Source organism: Cimex lectularius, unplaced genomic scaffold, assembly GCF_000648675.2.
Source record: "Cimex lectularius strain Harlan isolate CLEC.00 unplaced genomic scaffold, Clec_2.1 scaffold72, whole genome shotgun sequence".
Lineage (NCBI taxonomy): Eukaryota > Metazoa > Arthropoda > Insecta > Hemiptera > Cimicidae > Cimex > Cimex lectularius.
This window is the reverse complement of record NW_019392678.1, coordinates 593,889-611,487: the sequence shown is the minus strand read 5'-3', so window position 1 is coordinate 611,487 and position 17,599 is coordinate 593,889. Positions and strand designations below refer to the sequence as shown.

Sequence of the window (17,599 nt, the reverse complement as noted above, 5' to 3'; positions counted from 1 at the left end):
TACACATATTCACATATATATACAAATTATACCTACATATGTACAAACGTGCATGTACATAAAAATACCTATTCACATATAGACACACTAATATACACCTGTATATATGTACATAATATAATTTAATTTTGATTATTCATTCTGCAGATTATTATTTATATTTAATATTTGATATAGGAACATTGTCTTTACATTTATTGTTTAATTTTTTCAATATCGAACTTTGTAAAGCTTAATGTACATACGATAAAACATACGATAAATACTATCTGCTTCCATAGGAGGCAAGACACAAGGAAAAATCCGCTCTATCCATTACCAAAGCAATATTTTGTTTAGTTATGACTTAAATTGTTTTATTTTTAAATTGACAACTTAAAAAATTGATAAAGTATGATATCGTCTTGAACTTGATTTGGAAATATCATGTTATAAATTATTAGAAAAGCAAATATTTATTTATACGAAATTCAGAGATTTTTGTTTTACTTTTTCTTTTGGTCTGCTAATTACTAGGCATTTTTATTTTTAAAAAAAAGTTATAAAGGAGCAGATGTAAATTTATATTTTTATAATAAACAAAAAGCGGTATATTGATTTAAGTTTAACTGACACGAAAACATTTTAAACAGTCGCCCTTTAAACGAATTATGTCTGTAATCAAACTCACGTTTTATGTTATCGCCCGATACAATTAAAACTGTTTGATTCACCGACAAGGCATAACTGTACAAATATGTCAAAGCGGGCGAAAAACAAATATTGGGGCGTCGTCGCATTGTTGTCTGCTCCTTTCGGTAGTCGTTAGAGACATCATCAAACAAAACGTTTACAACGCTTCAGGGGAGTTGTGAATCGATCCCCGCTCCCTTATGGGGCATCAGGCCAGGTTCCTGACCCTACAAATCTTCGGAATCAATACTTACCCTCATGTGGTTGGGAGAATTAAAAAAAAATTACGTGGTCTGCCTTGACTTTGGGCTAAAATTACTGAAAAGAAAACCTTCTTTTTACTTAAACGGAAAACTTATTTGACGGTTTTGTACGTTAAAAATGTGAATATTTATTTTACACAGGGCTCATGGTTCGTGGCACAGTTCTTCAAGTCACCTTTGAAAGGAAGTGTGGGCATATGGCAAAGGTGCTCATGGCAATTTTCATCCCTCCCCCAATACAGTTCCCGTCAATTCTCATCAACCATACATCTGTCAGGGGCATAGCCTTTAACCAACGTAAAAACTGCCGATGGAAAAAAGGAGCCTCTTCAGATATAGGTATAAAGGGATTCCATAAGAAATTTAATAATAGGATCTCGATTTTTTTTTTAAAGGGAAAACACTTTTTACACCTGATAGCGCCTCGAAATGCACTATATTAAATGTTCAATTTATGTAATATGTAGCTAAATCTCTTTATGACACTCCGTGTTAAACGTTATCACCATTTGGTTGATTGCTGGCAAAATTGTTTAATTACATAATTCACTGAGAAAAAATAAACAAGAAAATTGTAATACTATGACAAAATTTGAACTGTAGATATTTATTTTTGCGAACATATTTGCATATCCAACATGTGTTAACGATCAGTCTTGATTACAGTGAGAATTGAAGAAATTTTATTTATTTTCTTCTGAGTTTAAAACGAGCAAAAATTGATGAAAATGCACCGTCAAAAAAATCTAAACTTCATGCCCTTGGCTTTAAAAAAATTCCAATCGATCTATTGATAAAATATTACACAAGGCTTTGCCAAACGCAATATTAAGCGAGCCGTGAATGAAAAAAATCCCTGCTGAATCAAATTGTCAATGATGGCCTTTATTTTTCAGTTCGATGTTTGTTCTGAATAGAATTGATGACACATTTAAGAAAAATACATATGTATTTCTTCAAATTAAATTGTTAAAAGTATAAAAAAATATTTTAAAGTTTTTTTTTACATCCTTGCGCTGGAAAAATTTTCGCAGTACAAAACAAACGAGGAAACTGATTGTATCGAGAAATGTTTTTCTATGCATAAAAAGTCCTGAGTATTAAGTTGCATGAAAGTACAACGCGAGCTCTTCGGAGAACGCATATGGCATTTTCCGACAAATTAATAATTTTTAATTTGAAATTTACCCTCATTTATTTGAATTTACCTATTGTTTTAACCGTATTTAACTTAAAATTAGCCAATTTTAAATTCAAGTTAATGTTAATAGTTTCAATTTTCAATTAACCGTTTTTAACTTGCAAACTAATCTTTTTAATTTCATATTAACATTTTTCAAATATAAATTAACCCTTTTTAAATCAAAATGAACACTTTCTTTAAGTATAAAAACCTAGGTGCAAGGAAATGTAAGAACGTTTAAGTAAAATTCCTTTATTTGAAAAAAATTTTGGGTTCTTAAATTCTATAATATATATAAAATTAAATATAAAAACAAATTATTCTTTTTTTAAATATGAAACAATTGGGCTTTTAAGAACCATATTTTTTTTAAATTTAATAACTACCAAAATGAAAAATTATATTAAATTAAATATAAATTAAATTGTATCTTATTTAAAATACCACATAGAAATAAAGCATTCTTCTTTTAATTTGATAATTCATTGAAAATATAAGATGATTTGGCTCTAATATGAAAAAGCAAATGGTAATTAATCAAAATTAAAACTAAAATTTAGGAAAAAATTAAATATTAAAATAAAAATCTTTTATATAATGGTTAAAATGTCTGAATCAAACAGAATTATTTATTGGTGCAGCTCAGCGATTACAATTATGAGAGCATTATTATTTTCAAAGACTACCTTTATTATAAAATAATAACATGTATTGACTTATTGAGCGTTAATTTTCAATAAAAAGAAGGGCAACTAAATCTAAGTTGTGCGGATCAAGGGATAACCAATCAGACTTGGTGGGGTTGCAAAAGGTTAGGCAAATTGCGGATTTTAAGGACGAAACATGATTCATGTTTCTTTTCCCCAATGTTGGGACTCTGAAAATTAGAGATTCAAATCAAAGTTAATTGATGGTTGGATGAATAGGTCTGTCCGATAACGACGGTGGTTCTTAGTCAAGATACTTTTATTCCTTTCCGTGGAAAAGAATCCATTCATGATCCACACTCGAGAGGGCACTTGACGGGGCTTCGGGGTTACAGAAGGCAGACGGCTGATATCTCGCCCCGGGTTTATTTTGAAAACACTTGAGGGGCCTCTGTAAAACACGGAATGGCGGTGACGTCTTGACCATGTAAACAGCCATCACTCGGTGTGCTCTGTACCTATTCCTGGTCGTTGTTTGTATATATCCAACGGAACAAACACTAGCACCTAGCCACTCCTGCCTTATCTCAAGCCTTCTCCCCGGTCATTTTATCACCACCTTTGAACTCTAAAAACGTTTACGGCCTCTTTAACAGGTTCCAATGTCCAAAGGACTCCAGCCGGCATAAATGTCTTCCATCCCTTCTTCGACTTTTATGGCCCACTACTCCTTATCCTTTTACTGCCCTGCAGCTCCCTCGCACTGTCTCGGAAACGCTCTCATTCCATTCATCTACAATAATAACAACTGCCTATTCTTGAATTTCCTCAATCTTTTTCATGTATGAATTATCTTTGGAAGAGAAATATTTCTAAATATCTGTGAGAACCTTCTTCGTACTGAATGAAGTTTACCCAAGTTTACAGTTCGTTTATCCAATCTAAAGCACATTTTATCATGTACCAAAGTTAATTTATGAATGTAAAAACGGGCATCCTTGTTGTTTTACAAATTGAGTGAACTGTTCAACTTATAATAATAACAATATTTTACCAGTCAAATTGCCCTACGACTTAATTTTTATGTTAATTTTTATGTTAATTTATTATGTTATTTTATTTTAATATTGAAATATTGGATAAATTACATTATTTAGCTTTTAACGTTATTTCTTATATATTTTGACAGATTAATTTGTTATTTCTTGATCCGTCCGATATCGTTGTTTGCTCAAGGCCCGGCAAGTGACGGCTTCTCGTCAAACGGACTCACGTCAAAAAACAAATTTAAGACACCAATCTATTTTCGCTTTTATCAGCAAGGCTAAACTCGTCCCGCTGAAAATAAACCAAAAATCTAGAATAGGACCCCAGAGGTGAACAGGAAAAAAGTGCAATAAACAATACTTTTTATTGCTTTGGGACTGTATTTTTGGAATAAGTGAAGATTTCTGCGCTGGACTGATCCACACTTGATTACTTTACCGTCTACTCACGCTGATCTAACCGTTTTTCTCCTTGTGCTATTTCACAAACTCATATCAATTTTTTAACATTTTGATAGTAAACATTGTTCATTAAATTATAAACACTAATACATACATCACTAATAAATATTTCTCAATTTTTGTCTGTGTAAACAATACATATTACATCTTTTGAGGTAACATGTAACATAACAATAAGCACTGGTTTCAAACAGTTGAGAAACGCTTCTGGGAGTACTTTGTACGTGGTCACTAGTAGTAACAAGATTATTTTGAGTTTTGAATTTTTCACTCACTCTCGCTGTCAATGCCAGTTATTCAGAAATATCTAGATCAACATATTTTTTCAAGAAATTTTGTTTGAACAGTTTGAATACGGAGGATGTTTATTAGGATTACTTTCTATATTTTTGCTAGTACCACTTAGATTGTGAGTACGGTTATTGTGTCGACTGAATTTCTCTTCCGATTGATTTTGATGTGTTTAAAGTACCTTCTGTTTGATATTGAATTTATTCTTCACCATCTCTATTTATCCTGTTTTGTATGTTTCAGTGGGCTTCTGTTGCTTCCTGGTTTATGAGACCGGAAGCCCGAACGGCTCCATCCCAGGATAATCTACTTGCGCCAACAGTCTGCACGGTAAGTTTGAAAGTCTACGACCTCCGTCTTATAATTGGTTTTATTTTAAACCCCTATCCGGTAAAACGGCAGGCCGAGTCGTTCCTGTGGGATAGCCTGGAGATTAGGAATTTAGAAAATTGACGTTCTTTGTCCAGAAACCCAAACGTGTCCAGTTTTCAGTGTTCGGCGGCAGGTCCTACTTTAACTTCACTACCGCATGACACGTATCTAATTTTCTCTGTGGAGAGGTTTTGGTGGAAGCATGGTCGCTGCTACCGAAGGGGCAAGAGTGGGAGATGCTAAATAACAAGTTTAGTCTTGGAGCCGATATGGTGGGCGGGTCGACAGAGGATTACACCAATTTGGTGCCTTCTAGTAGCGGCAGCGTCGTGACTTGCCTTCCACCATTAGAAAGGTTAAACCCGGCTTGAGAAATTCGCCCATTAAACATATCGGTGGGATATTTAAATTGGTTGCCGCCGGGAGGTCGTGGCGATGACCCAAACCACGCCCGACTCACTTCATCACCGCTATTAAAACATAGTTTGGAAAAGGGGTGCGTGGTGAGCCCATTTGACAAAACATTCCTGGATCACTCTAAAAAAAAAAAACCTCATAGTTAATACGACTTTATTTTCAAATATCTCTCTCAACCTTTAATAAAACTGATGAGATTTCTTCTTCTATTTATTTTTTCGTCGTATAAGAGTTGAACCAATAAATTGGTACTTGTAATATTGTTAAAAAATCGGAAATAAATTAAAAATGTAGAAATAAAGAAATCCTCAGAAAATAGAAAGTATAACACAGCAATTAAACGCACTTTGTACGACATAATTTTTAAAGCCAAGGGTTGATGTTGAACTAAATTCACGAACACTGGATGAAGAAGGTCTTGAAGAAGAAAGCAAATTCATTTGTTACAGCTAAGCTTTCGACCGATTTTAAGGTCATCATCAGGACAATCTTAAATGTGTCTACAGATTGACATATTTAAATTTTTTACCGATAACCTCAAATTTCCTTGAAGACCGACTCAGTCTCAACATTGCCAAGGACTGCAACAGTACGACAACCTGTTACAGTCTTTGACAATGTTGGGACTGAGTCGGCCTTCAAGGAAATTTAAAAAAAAACTTAAATACGTCAATCTTTAGATACATTTAAGATTGTTTTGCCCTGATGAGGACCTTACAATAGGTCGAAAGCTTAGCAGTGGTGTGCTTAGATAAGTGGTCGATATTTCTAATACTGAAAACTTGAACTAAATTGACTATAAGTTTAGTTAATTGCTAGTAATTAATCTAATTTTAGTTTTTTTCTTAGTTTCTATATTTTGTCAATTTTATTATAATAATATTATTGTGGCTTGTTTAAGACCAGTGTAGGTAATAAAAAAATTACATATGTCATTTTTGTGTCAACCAACTGAGGGTTTGGCATGAAAGTTATTTCATTGAACTAAAGATTATGATGCAATATTCGGGAAAACAGGATGAATCGATTTTTGGCCAATAAGTGCATATGTAGTCTTCAGGCCCGACAAACAGTGTATAAATCATTAAGTGTGAAAGGGAAACATTTAATTGTGCCTTTTTAGACATCTCGAAAAGTTCCACTGGTTTATTTGTAATCTCGAATAACTCAGATATTGAAAAGGAATGAGAGTATTTATCTATGTCCTACTGGATATGTGCCTAGAAGCGACAAAGAGATATGTTTTTACCTACTTGTTTTAGAATTTGTTTCGTTGATCACGAGTTAATTAATTCTGTTATCTTACATATGGCGGTTTTTCGATAATCGACAAGTGGTTAAAATCTGTGTTAAAAATTAGATGGATTGGTGATATCATGATCGTAATAAGTACGAAAAACCTATTTACTAGGACATTTACATTGAATTTTATGAAAAATGAGGACAATAAGAAATGTTACTACAGCAATTGAATTTCTACCAAGGCTTAAAGTTTAAAATCGACAAGTTGAAAATTTGTATTGTTTTGTTGGTCCGAGTGTGAGGAATAAAAGTTTTAATTTTTCTATAATATTTGGATATACACGTTGTAATGTAAAATGTAATAATTATTGGATATTAGGTGCACTTATTTGGTGCAATAAATAAATAAAAATATCAATAGATATGAAGAAAATTTAAATTTTAATTGATGTTGCCAAAGCCTACCCCTCAGAGCGCGGTTTTCTGGGCAACTTACGTTCGAAAATGTTTAATTTTAAAATAAATTTATAAATTAATTATATACATAAATAAACTACGATTCCATTATCCATACTTTTTAAAACTTTTTCATTTTCTCACGTTCATTCTACTATAGAATATTTAAAACGAAAGAAAACTTCAGTTCGACATTATTACTCAAAAATGCTATAACATCCCCCCCCCCAAAAAAAATCATATTCATTATAATAGGTGTTACTAATGTAGAAAAATAGTTTTAATTAACTGTGCGAATTTTTTTCGGACAATAGATTTTAACAAGAAACAAAAATAGGAACAAAACGAGAAATCGAGGGTACTCTTTTTCTAAAATATTTTATTTATCTGTAACGTCAAAACGAGGTACCATGAAATAAATCATAACGATTATGGCCCTTGCCGGGGTATAAATTATATTTGGTATTTTCTAGATTGAACGACCAAGCTTTCGCCAATTTTCATTATTGGTTTTTTATCCAATTACGATAAAAGTCCTTAAAAAATCGATTTTTTTAAATGAAGTAAATACTTTGTACCAGTTTGCTATATGTGGTATTTTGTTTTTGATTTCTTACAAAATGTTTTATATGTTATTTAAAGTTAAAAATTAAATTTACAAAAGGTTAAAAAAATCCATAATCACACAAGACCAGTATTGTATGATCTCTCCTTGAGGCCGTAGGTTTGAGTTGTAAAAATCTGTGCCACCAAAAAAACATTATTTTATTAAAAGCAATATGAATCCCCCCCGAAGAAGGTTAATTGCCGAAACGACCATAGAGGACGAAAAAACGAAGAAAGAATTTGTTGATTTGGTCTATTGCGTTTTTTTTAAAAAAGGTAAAACAACTAGCAATTTTTGAATGTACTAATAATTAAACAAAACACTAAATGATGAATATATTATTATTATTAATAATGCGTTTTCGATGGCATATTTAATCTTTCTTTGGCTAGTGCCGAGTCATTGTTTGCTCTATTTCCTAATACACCTCATGCACTATCAATTTTACTACGCGAGACCTTTTTTCCTTATTATTTTAAAATTATTCATATATTTCTAATTGGTCGCGTTTAATGGGTTTGTTTAATTGGTTTCAGTTCTAATTAGCCGGACTATTTACGACCTTTTGGCTGCCCATGAGAATTCCGAGAACAGTATTTAAACCTGCTGTGTCTTTTAGTGACAATAAAAACAGATGGCCCAGGTGACCGGGGTGTCTGGGGTAATAACGTGTTATTAGAGTGAGAGAGGTCCCCCGGTAATCACACGTACTCCTACGCAAGGCGACACTATCACGTACAACTACCAACCGACAATTTCAAATCGTCATCCGAAGGTTTCCGGTAGGGAATGAGGACTCGGGGAATCATCTTTGTCCTTGCTTACACACCAACCACCAATTTAAAACCATTACGACAACAAACTCGAAGAAAGGCAATCTGACTATTGCCGGGGATATTGTCTCCTGAAATAACGTAGTATCGACCTCGACAAACTTCTTATAACTGTCGACAATTCCCTGTGTTTTCTTTCCCCTCTCGAGTACAACAGAACTAACAAACCGACCAACTATGTTATTATTATGAAACTGTGAATTCCTGGCACAAAACGTGCGGAATGGCATATAAAATTAATCCACCAATATAATTCAATTGCACATATATACATAGTGCAATTGTTGAAATGAAGATGCGATTGAAATTAGTCAGAAATGTTGGAGAAGGACCTGAAAATAATTAAATAATGTAATATATACCTAGATACATTATTTTTGTGGTAAACACAATGTTGTTAATCTTCGGAAAATTTTAATTTAAAAATGCAAAAGGCTAGAAAAAAGTCTAGTAATAACAAACTTAATAATCAACCATTGTAGCATACAAGCATGCATACCCCTACAAAAGGGCAAAAAAATAGCACAAAAATATGAAACGCACGGGCAAATATGAGTTGACCAGTACAAAAGAGTTTATAAACTTTTTTGAGTACCTGTTTTTTTAGAACGACTATATTGAGATATATGTGTTATAATTATAGTAGTAGTAGTAGTAGTAGTAGTAGTAGGAGTAGTAGTAGTAGTAGTAGTAGTAGTAGTAGTAGTAGTAGTAATAGTAGTAGTAGTACTAGTAATAGTAGTAGTAGCAGTAGTAGTAGTAGTACTAGTAATAGTAGTAGTAGTAGTAGGAGGAGTAGTAGTAGTAGTAGTAGTAGTAGTAGTAGTAGTAATAGTAGTAGTAGTACTAGTAAAAGTAGTAGTACTAGTAATAGTAGGAGTAGTAGGAGGAGTAGTAGCAGTAGTAGAAGTAGTAGTAGTAGACCTAGTAGTATAAGTAGTAGTACTGGTAGTACTGGTAGTAGTAGTAGTAGCAGTAGTAGTAATTGTAGTAGTAGTAGTAGTAATAGTAGTAGTAGTACTAGTAATAGTAGTAGTAGAAGTAGTAGTACTAGTAATAGTAGGAGTAGTAGGAGTAGTAGTAGTAGTAGTAATAGTAGTAGTAGTAGTAGTAGTAGCAGTAGTAGAAGTAGTAGTAGTAGACCTAGTAGTATAAGTAGTAGTACTGGTAGTACTGATAGTAGTAGTAGTAGTAGTAGTAATTGTAGTAGTAGCGGTAGTAATAGTAGTAGTAATGGATTTAACGAAAAGAAAAATCAGATTTTTGGGTGTAAAAAGTGTCATCATTGAAACTAAATTTAAAGAACTAGACATAAGAAAAGCAGTCAAAATAGCTAATAGCACACAAGCGTACGCACATACACATAAACACATACGCACACGCACACTCAATTACTTCGCTAGGTTTCCCCTCCTTCTCTCTCACTCTTTCTGTCTGTCTCTCTCTCTCTCTCTCTCTCTCTCTCTCTCTCTCTCTCTCTCTCTCTCTNTCTCTCTATCTATCTATCTATCTATCTATCTATCTCTCACTCTCTCTCTCTCTCTCTCTATCTATCTATCTATCTATCAATCTATCTAATCTACCTATCTATCTCAAAATCAAATACCAGTGTTAAATTATACATTTTTATTTCCAGTGGTAATTTATGTTCTATGAAATATTATTGCTATGGAGGGTACCTGTATTATTCCTTAATTATTAATTCTTAGTAATTGTAGTATCAGGCTAAATTATCGTACCGCAGTTGAACGATTACAGACAATTTAATGAGAGTGTTGGTCTAAAAAGAAAATTCGATTCTCACCGCACCTCCAGACCCCAGCGGGTGAGTTCTCATGCCAATTTGCCTCGTAAGTCATCGCGAACATGTAAAATTCTATCGTCTGGTTTAATAAACATCCGAGAGCACCTCAAAATGCAATTAGTTTACTTCATTTTATTTCAATCAAAATTGGTGTCGCAGGTAATTCTGTACAATTACAACCGCTTGATCTCATGGTTAATATCGAGCTAGTGAATTTGAATAATGAGAAGGGGAGAAGAGAGGAGTAATATCCGGGTTGTTGAAGATTGGCTTCCAAGGTAGGACCGATTCTAATTATTATTATGTCGGGACGTGACATAGTCGAGCCCACCTGTCCACCACCTCTTCGTATTATCACGGACCACGGTAATAATGTTTACAGCCCGAACAATATCAATGTTAATTACGGGACATTTTTTGTCTGTAATCAATTTTTTCCTTTGTATATTCTTCAACTCAACTCACCAACGTGAAATTGAGAGGTTTAACGCCTTATAAACAATTCGGTGATTATTTTCCCTGTAGAATTTCCGCTCCGCTTTCTCCGTCTTAAGCCCATCCTGTAATTTCTTGTGCGCCCAAGGTTTAATTATCCATACTTAAAAAGGCTAGGGCCATCGAAAATGTCACAGTTGTGTAACTGCAGATGGATGGGGCTCAGTCTACAATCAGCGATTCCGAGGCATGATATAATGAGGAAGAGGTACAATCGTTGACTCCTGACCCCTTAGCCCAGAGCTACGTCTTTTTTATACCTTTCCCGTTTATCTGCTCATACTCCGGACTACGTATTCGCAGTATGGGCGAGACAAGATCAGTCGGCTGTGCTACAATAGCGTCGGTGTACCAGACTTTCGTTTCCCCCCTTGATTTGCTAATCCGAACGGTATTAAATGCCCATTGTCTGAGTAGAAGATGGCAACACACGAAGAGATTGTTAACACGCAAGCAAATTATGAAAGAACTTTCTTTAAACAGGTGCATACAGAATACATCACAATCGATAGGTAAATATACAGCGAGAAAGGGTGAGAAAACACAAAGACAGTACGTCTTCATTATTAAGACATTATTTTTTAATAATTGTAAAACATTGAGTCTATAAAACTATAACCATTTATAGACTTAAATTGTCTAATTTGAATTGAAATAATAGGTTAGTCTGTACGTTTTCGCATTTTTAACCTGTTGAGACCTTTGATTTAAGCACTAATCGAATCTTACGAAGCAACCTGTTTCGAAGGGATTTTGACAGCGGATGTTTAGCCGGGAGGGAAAACGCCTATTGGCGTAAGCTATGTTTAATTACATAAGGAGTTATTCCCATTCCTGCCCATTAGCCTTGCTGTTGGTAAATTAAAATGGTAAACGTAGAGGCGTGGCGGGAACCCTGGAAGGCCGGGCGCTCACTAATTTGTGATGCTTCAGTTTTTGTCTCCGACGATGTATTTAATGCTCGACTCGCTTGCACCCGTTTCATTATTAAAAGTTAATGAGAGATTCGCTCGGCTCTTGGCGAGTTGGAGAGAAAAATTACAGCAATATTGGACTCCGGATGGAGCATAAATTTCTTTGTGATGGACTGTTTGATCTTTCACGCTTCTTAAAATGAGTAATAATTAGAAAACATTCATAACATGTTTGCAATCATTATTTTTGGTTTGAAGTTGTATAATTTTTCCCGGAAATACCAATTTTATCGCCCATCAAAAATCACAACTTTATCTACATCATTCTGCTTCAGTACATTATGATTAATTGGAAACCAATTCAGAATATGAAAAAGAACGATCAAATATGAGATAGACAGATAAATGGAGAAAGAGAGAGAAAGAGTGTGAGTGAAAGAGAAATAGAAAATGTGAGAGAGAGTAAGAAAACGAAATAGACAGATAGATTGAGATGGATGGGAGGAGAAAGTGAGAGAGTAACAAAAAGATATAGACAGAAAGATAGATTGAGAGGGATGGGGGAAGTAAGAGAGTAAGAAAAGAGAAATTTAGAGAAAGTAAGAAAGAAAGGGAGAGAATATGAACAGGACACAAAGAGAATGGGTGTGAGAAAACGAAAGTAAGGAAGATAGGTAGATAAATAGACAGAGAGAGATATATATAGAGAGATAAAGAGAGAGGGAGAGGGAGTGAGAGGTAGGTATATAGATAGATAGAGAGAGAGAGAGAGAGAGAGAGAGAGAGAGAGAGAGAGAGGGAGAGGGTTTGAGTGAGAGAGAGGAGAAAGAAAGTGTGGGCGAGAGTCATAGAGTGCAAAATCAGTGTAAAGTCCTTATTTGTAAATTTAATTAAAACTACCAAAAAGTCAGGTTTCACAGTGTCTTACGTACAAACCTTCCTTTGAACCTTACTAAGGTTTAAAAATAGCTTCTGTTTAATTGAAATTATTACTATTGCAAGTTATTATGTTTTCTCCCTGGTGTCAATATTTGTCCTGACGTTGATTTTATTCTGAGGTGAGTCGATCCTTCATCTAAGGCTCTATCTAATTCGTGACCGGCTCGAATTGCCTGCGCAGTAGGCGTGTCCTTTCCACTTGTCGTGATATTTACAATAGTTCGTCTTAGCATGTTAAAGAAATAGTATAATTGATCCTTTTTTACTTTTAAAGATAGTTTATTTTGTAACTAACAATTATTAAATTAAGAGGGATTCTCCCCGGTACGGTTCACCTGGGCAAATGAAACGAGCGTAAAGGGACGGAATGAGGAGGTCAAGGTATGAGAGGATTCACAAGGTATGTTCGGAGCATTACATTATTAGGTACCAAGTTATGTCAGTCATCCGCAGCGTTACGCGGATGAAGTAGGGATGTGCTTGAACAGACCTGTCATACCCGTAAACGTAAAGCACCCTCGTTCGAAGGGGGTGGAACGTTAGAAAATCGATTTCATAGCAATTTAAAAATTTCCTACCGGCGGACCAACCTTTTTGTCAGCTTGTAATTTTTATAATTAGGAAAGAAACTCCGGTAAAAACATTAATAGTTAGAAAAAATCTTGAAGTCTTACATTCGGTCAATGATATATAAAATCAACTTATTAATTTTTTAAACTGTTTTATTAGACACAAATATATATGAGTATTTGTATAAAACAATTTATATCGCATATATTCACTTTCCATTTGCGTTTGCTTTCCTTTCTCTATTTTAGTCACTTGTAAAGTTCAAAATAAAAGAATCTGAAGAGAAATTTTCAACGGAAGGACACTGTAATAGAATAATGCGCAGTACAACTATTACAGATGGTAAGTTTGCCAGACTAAAATGATCGGAAACGGCGCACCTACAAAACAAAAACATGGATATAAGTACAATGTATTGTATAAAATAAAGTTTCACCTGGATGACGAAAAAAGAAACTAGCTAATCCAATATGATCTTGATATGATCTATTTTCAGACCATGCTTCTCTACGCCTATTTCTTTTCTTCATCTCTAGCTTGATCCAGCTTATCGGAAGAGAGGAGTTTCGAAAGAGATTGTTTGTTTAAAGAAAAAAACGAACAGAAATCCAAAAAAGCCCATCTCATTATTTCTGATACCAAATCTTTTTGAAGCCATTTGTCAAGACTTTTTAACCTTACGAGGTTCGTTTAGACAAAATTATAACAACCTTTCCTTTCTAAAACATTTTTTTGGCGGGCAAACAGGATCGATCGTTGTTTCTTTTCTACCATCGTAAATCATCAAGGCTGATCATTATAAATTTTTACCAAACATACGTTTAAATTTGATTTATTTTGGAGACGACAGGGATACTTTAGGTTTTAACATTAATTATTTATATTGTGTAAACCATGCTTTTATTTTTAATAAATAAACTATAAACATAGAATAGGTTTGATAATAATTATGATATTTTATTATTCACGCATTTATTTTTGTTTTAGTATCGCATAAATATACGTAAATTAACATTTTACTAATGTTTATGAAATCATACTTATAAAATGTTACTTATATAATTGCATCCAAGCGTATGGGGAAAAATATTCCTTTTATTGTACGTTATTATGTATCAATTGAAACTCGTTTTTTTTCGTTTTTTGACGAGAAGGGATATTTTCAAGTTAAGGTTACTTGACGGTGAGTCCTCAGCCGAAACCGGTACACAATTTAATTAACCCCTTCAAACAAAGCCGTTTAATTAAGCAATCCGGCTTGTGAGTAAGTTGAGATGTAAGATAGTGTCCGCCGGCCATTAAAAACTTCCTGAACCCTTGTGTTTCACGGATCACGTGATTTCTCTGTTTTCAATCAGGGAGCAACGTGGAATTACCGGCTTTGACGTGACAATGGACGATTATTTTTATTAAAAGGTTTCTGGTGTACCAGGGTGCGACAAGGCCTAAGTGGCGCATGGCACGCAACTCTGGATGACAGTACAAAACACTACAAGGCTGATTACATCTTTATAACAAGTAGTAAATTAATTAAACCAAGCTAGGTGTTGTGTCTCCGGCGATAAGAAAAGCCGTGTACCACGCTGATTACAAGTTGCACTTCTCACCTCGATTACGCTAGCACATGCCATTCTCGAACAGTAACTCATTCTTCAAAAAAACAGAAAAAATTACAACAAACGTTTAACGGCTTTCAACACGAATGTGTTTCATACTCACCGGATCGAAATTAAGCTGGAAAATCGTCATGACTTAATTTTTGAATATTTCTTTTCATTTCCTAGAAAATTAGGGCATATGATTGCAAGTTCGTGTTTCCAGGTCCTTTGAGAAAACCGAGGTCGTTAGAGCATATCAAAAAATCTGTCCAACGAGGCAAATTTTTACAGTTACGTTTGCTACAAAATATCAGTACAAAACCTTTTCTTACATTTTATGAATATGTAGATATCCATACACACAAAAATGTAGATACGTGTTGTATAGATTTTATTTTGTACAGTTTGTTTCAGTTAACTATGTTCTAAAATAAGCGTTAATAGGGCAAAGTGCCATGACACAGTTCGGGGTTAGATTTTTTTTTATTTGTACTATTGAAAATCAGTCCCTTTTTAACTTTCATATTTGTTTGGACAAAATATGAATGAAAAATAGATGTAAGAGAGAATGATATTGAAACCATCGCCGTTTGTCTTCTTACTTTATTCCTAGTCTGTTTTTTATTTTTTTATTATTTTTTATTGATGAGTTAGTTGTATCGGGTCGGAAACTGAATTTTGCGGAAATTCGTATATTCTACTGAGGGGAATTAATTTAATAATTCAAGCCATTATTCATAAAATGAAACTTTGAATGGATATAATTAGTATAGTTATTACACAATATTATACATAGTTTATTTCACTATGTATATATTTGTACAATTACCTTAGACTCAATTAAGACTTTTTAAAAAAAGATGGTTCCCAATCACATTAAGTAATTATTTAAATATGTATATAAATAATATTAAACGTCCAAATAATTAAACTAATTATTCTAATGATTATTATGATTTATAATAATTTAATATTATTAAGGTATTATTCTAATTATTTCATTTTTTATTTTTATTTATTTTATTTTATTTATTTTTTATCTTTAATCACTAATTTACAATTAATTTCTTACAGTATTTACTATTACAATTGTTATTTGTGTTATAATTCCCGCTTTTCGCACGTTCAAATTGAGCGCCATTAAAAAACCAGCTTCTCATTGGAACGTCGCGTTGGCGGGGGTATCAGCGGGTTCACTTCTGCAATTCATGTCGAGAGACATGTTTGTGGAAACCCTTCAACCTGACGATGAGCTAAAGGGCTCGAAATCCGGATTTTTACTTAATGTGAGTAGGAACCATCTTTTTTTAAAAAGGATTGAACTCCACACTCACCCCATCATTTATAATTTCTAACAATTTAGACTATGTAAAGTCTTTTCACAAAAACTGTTTTCTGTACAAAATTAGCTGGAGTAATCGTTATCTGGTTTTTAGCTATGTTTTGATTTAAAAAATAATCAATTATATAGATAGTAAAATTACGTAGACAGTAAAATATGTTAATGAAAAATAGAGGAGAGATGATCAAGCTGAAGAGGCACTTTCCTATGGCGAGTTCCAGAGTAAGGACCTCTTTGTAATGACATTAGATACAAAGACATGACAAAAGATATGACCATATTCAGGCTTGTGACAAAGGCAAGTGACTAGCTGAAGAGGTATTACTGATTACTGATTTACATAAGATGACCACCTGATGTTCCCCGCAAAAAAACCTAAATACTCACTGCCCTGCTCAAGCTCAATTTTCTTATCCTTTCCATTAGGTGGGACACATCGACCAACCTTTCTCTTCATGCCTGATACATTTCTCTACCGAAAAGGAAGAGTTCTTGTATCAATCTTGCATGACCTGTTCGTAATCGAGTTAAGGGATTACCGTTCTTCTTTAGGACCTCCGGTGGCCGCATATCGACAGTGCAGTACACGAGAGCTTCTCTGCCGATCCGGCCCACCGATGCAGCCACATTCCTTTATTACTTATCATTTTTATTTTATTGTATTTTTAGCGTCAGAGGGCCGGATCGTGGTAGTTAAGTCCGGAATTCGGGATCCTGGCCTTAAACAATAACCGCCGTTTTGCTGAGAAATCACAGTTTATGGTATCTCCCTGGGCAACCTCTGCAGAGGCATTAGGTGGCGAAGAAGTGTTTAATATTTAAATCATAAAAAGGAATTGAAAAATGTTGTAAAATGTTAAGATATAGTATAAACACAGAGCTAGTTTGGTTCAGAAAAATTATATTATCATAAATTGATAATATTTTATTGTTTTTTTTTCTACGTAGGTGTCTTTATAATTTATTTTTCACGTAATAAGTGTATACAATTCAGTCTATATTTTCTGTACTTATGAAGTTATTAGTTAATTGATGCTAAGAAAGTTAATATTTAATAATCATAATAAATCAGAATATGAATATTTAAATTTTATTGCTAGACTCCTCTTGACGGCTGATTTAACCAATGGGCATTTCTTTATGATTTGAAGTTATAAATAAATACAATGGTTTATATCATCACAAAAAATCATATCAACCTGAAGTTTAGTTAAATATAATATTTTAATTTGGGTTCATGTAAAACTCAAACAAAAACAAAGATTTCAGTGATATTGTTTGCAGTAAACTTTAAAATTTGTAGGTAAATTAGTAAAATGACTCTCTTACTTCAAAAGAAACAATGGTTGATTCGCATTAAAATATGGATACATTGCAATATGTTGAATATATTACAATAAACTATTTTGAAAAGAATATTCACTCAGGGTTTTGTTGGTAAATTAA

General features: G+C 33.5%; 1 protein-coding gene across 3 annotated transcripts in view; it reads left to right on the top strand.

Annotated features, from left to right (window-relative positions):
• LOC106667049 (zinc finger protein basonuclin-2) overlaps positions 1-17,599 on the top strand; it is a 284,164-nt gene that overhangs the window by 83,716 nt on the left and 182,849 nt on the right. For all 3 annotated transcript variants that reach the window (XM_014394675.2, XM_014394673.2, XM_014394674.2), the window contains one exon: positions 4,808-4,894. In XM_014394675.2, the coding sequence (XP_014250161.1) occupies positions 4,808-4,894 (87 nt within the window). The remainder of the gene's footprint in view (positions 1-4,807; positions 4,895-17,599) is intronic.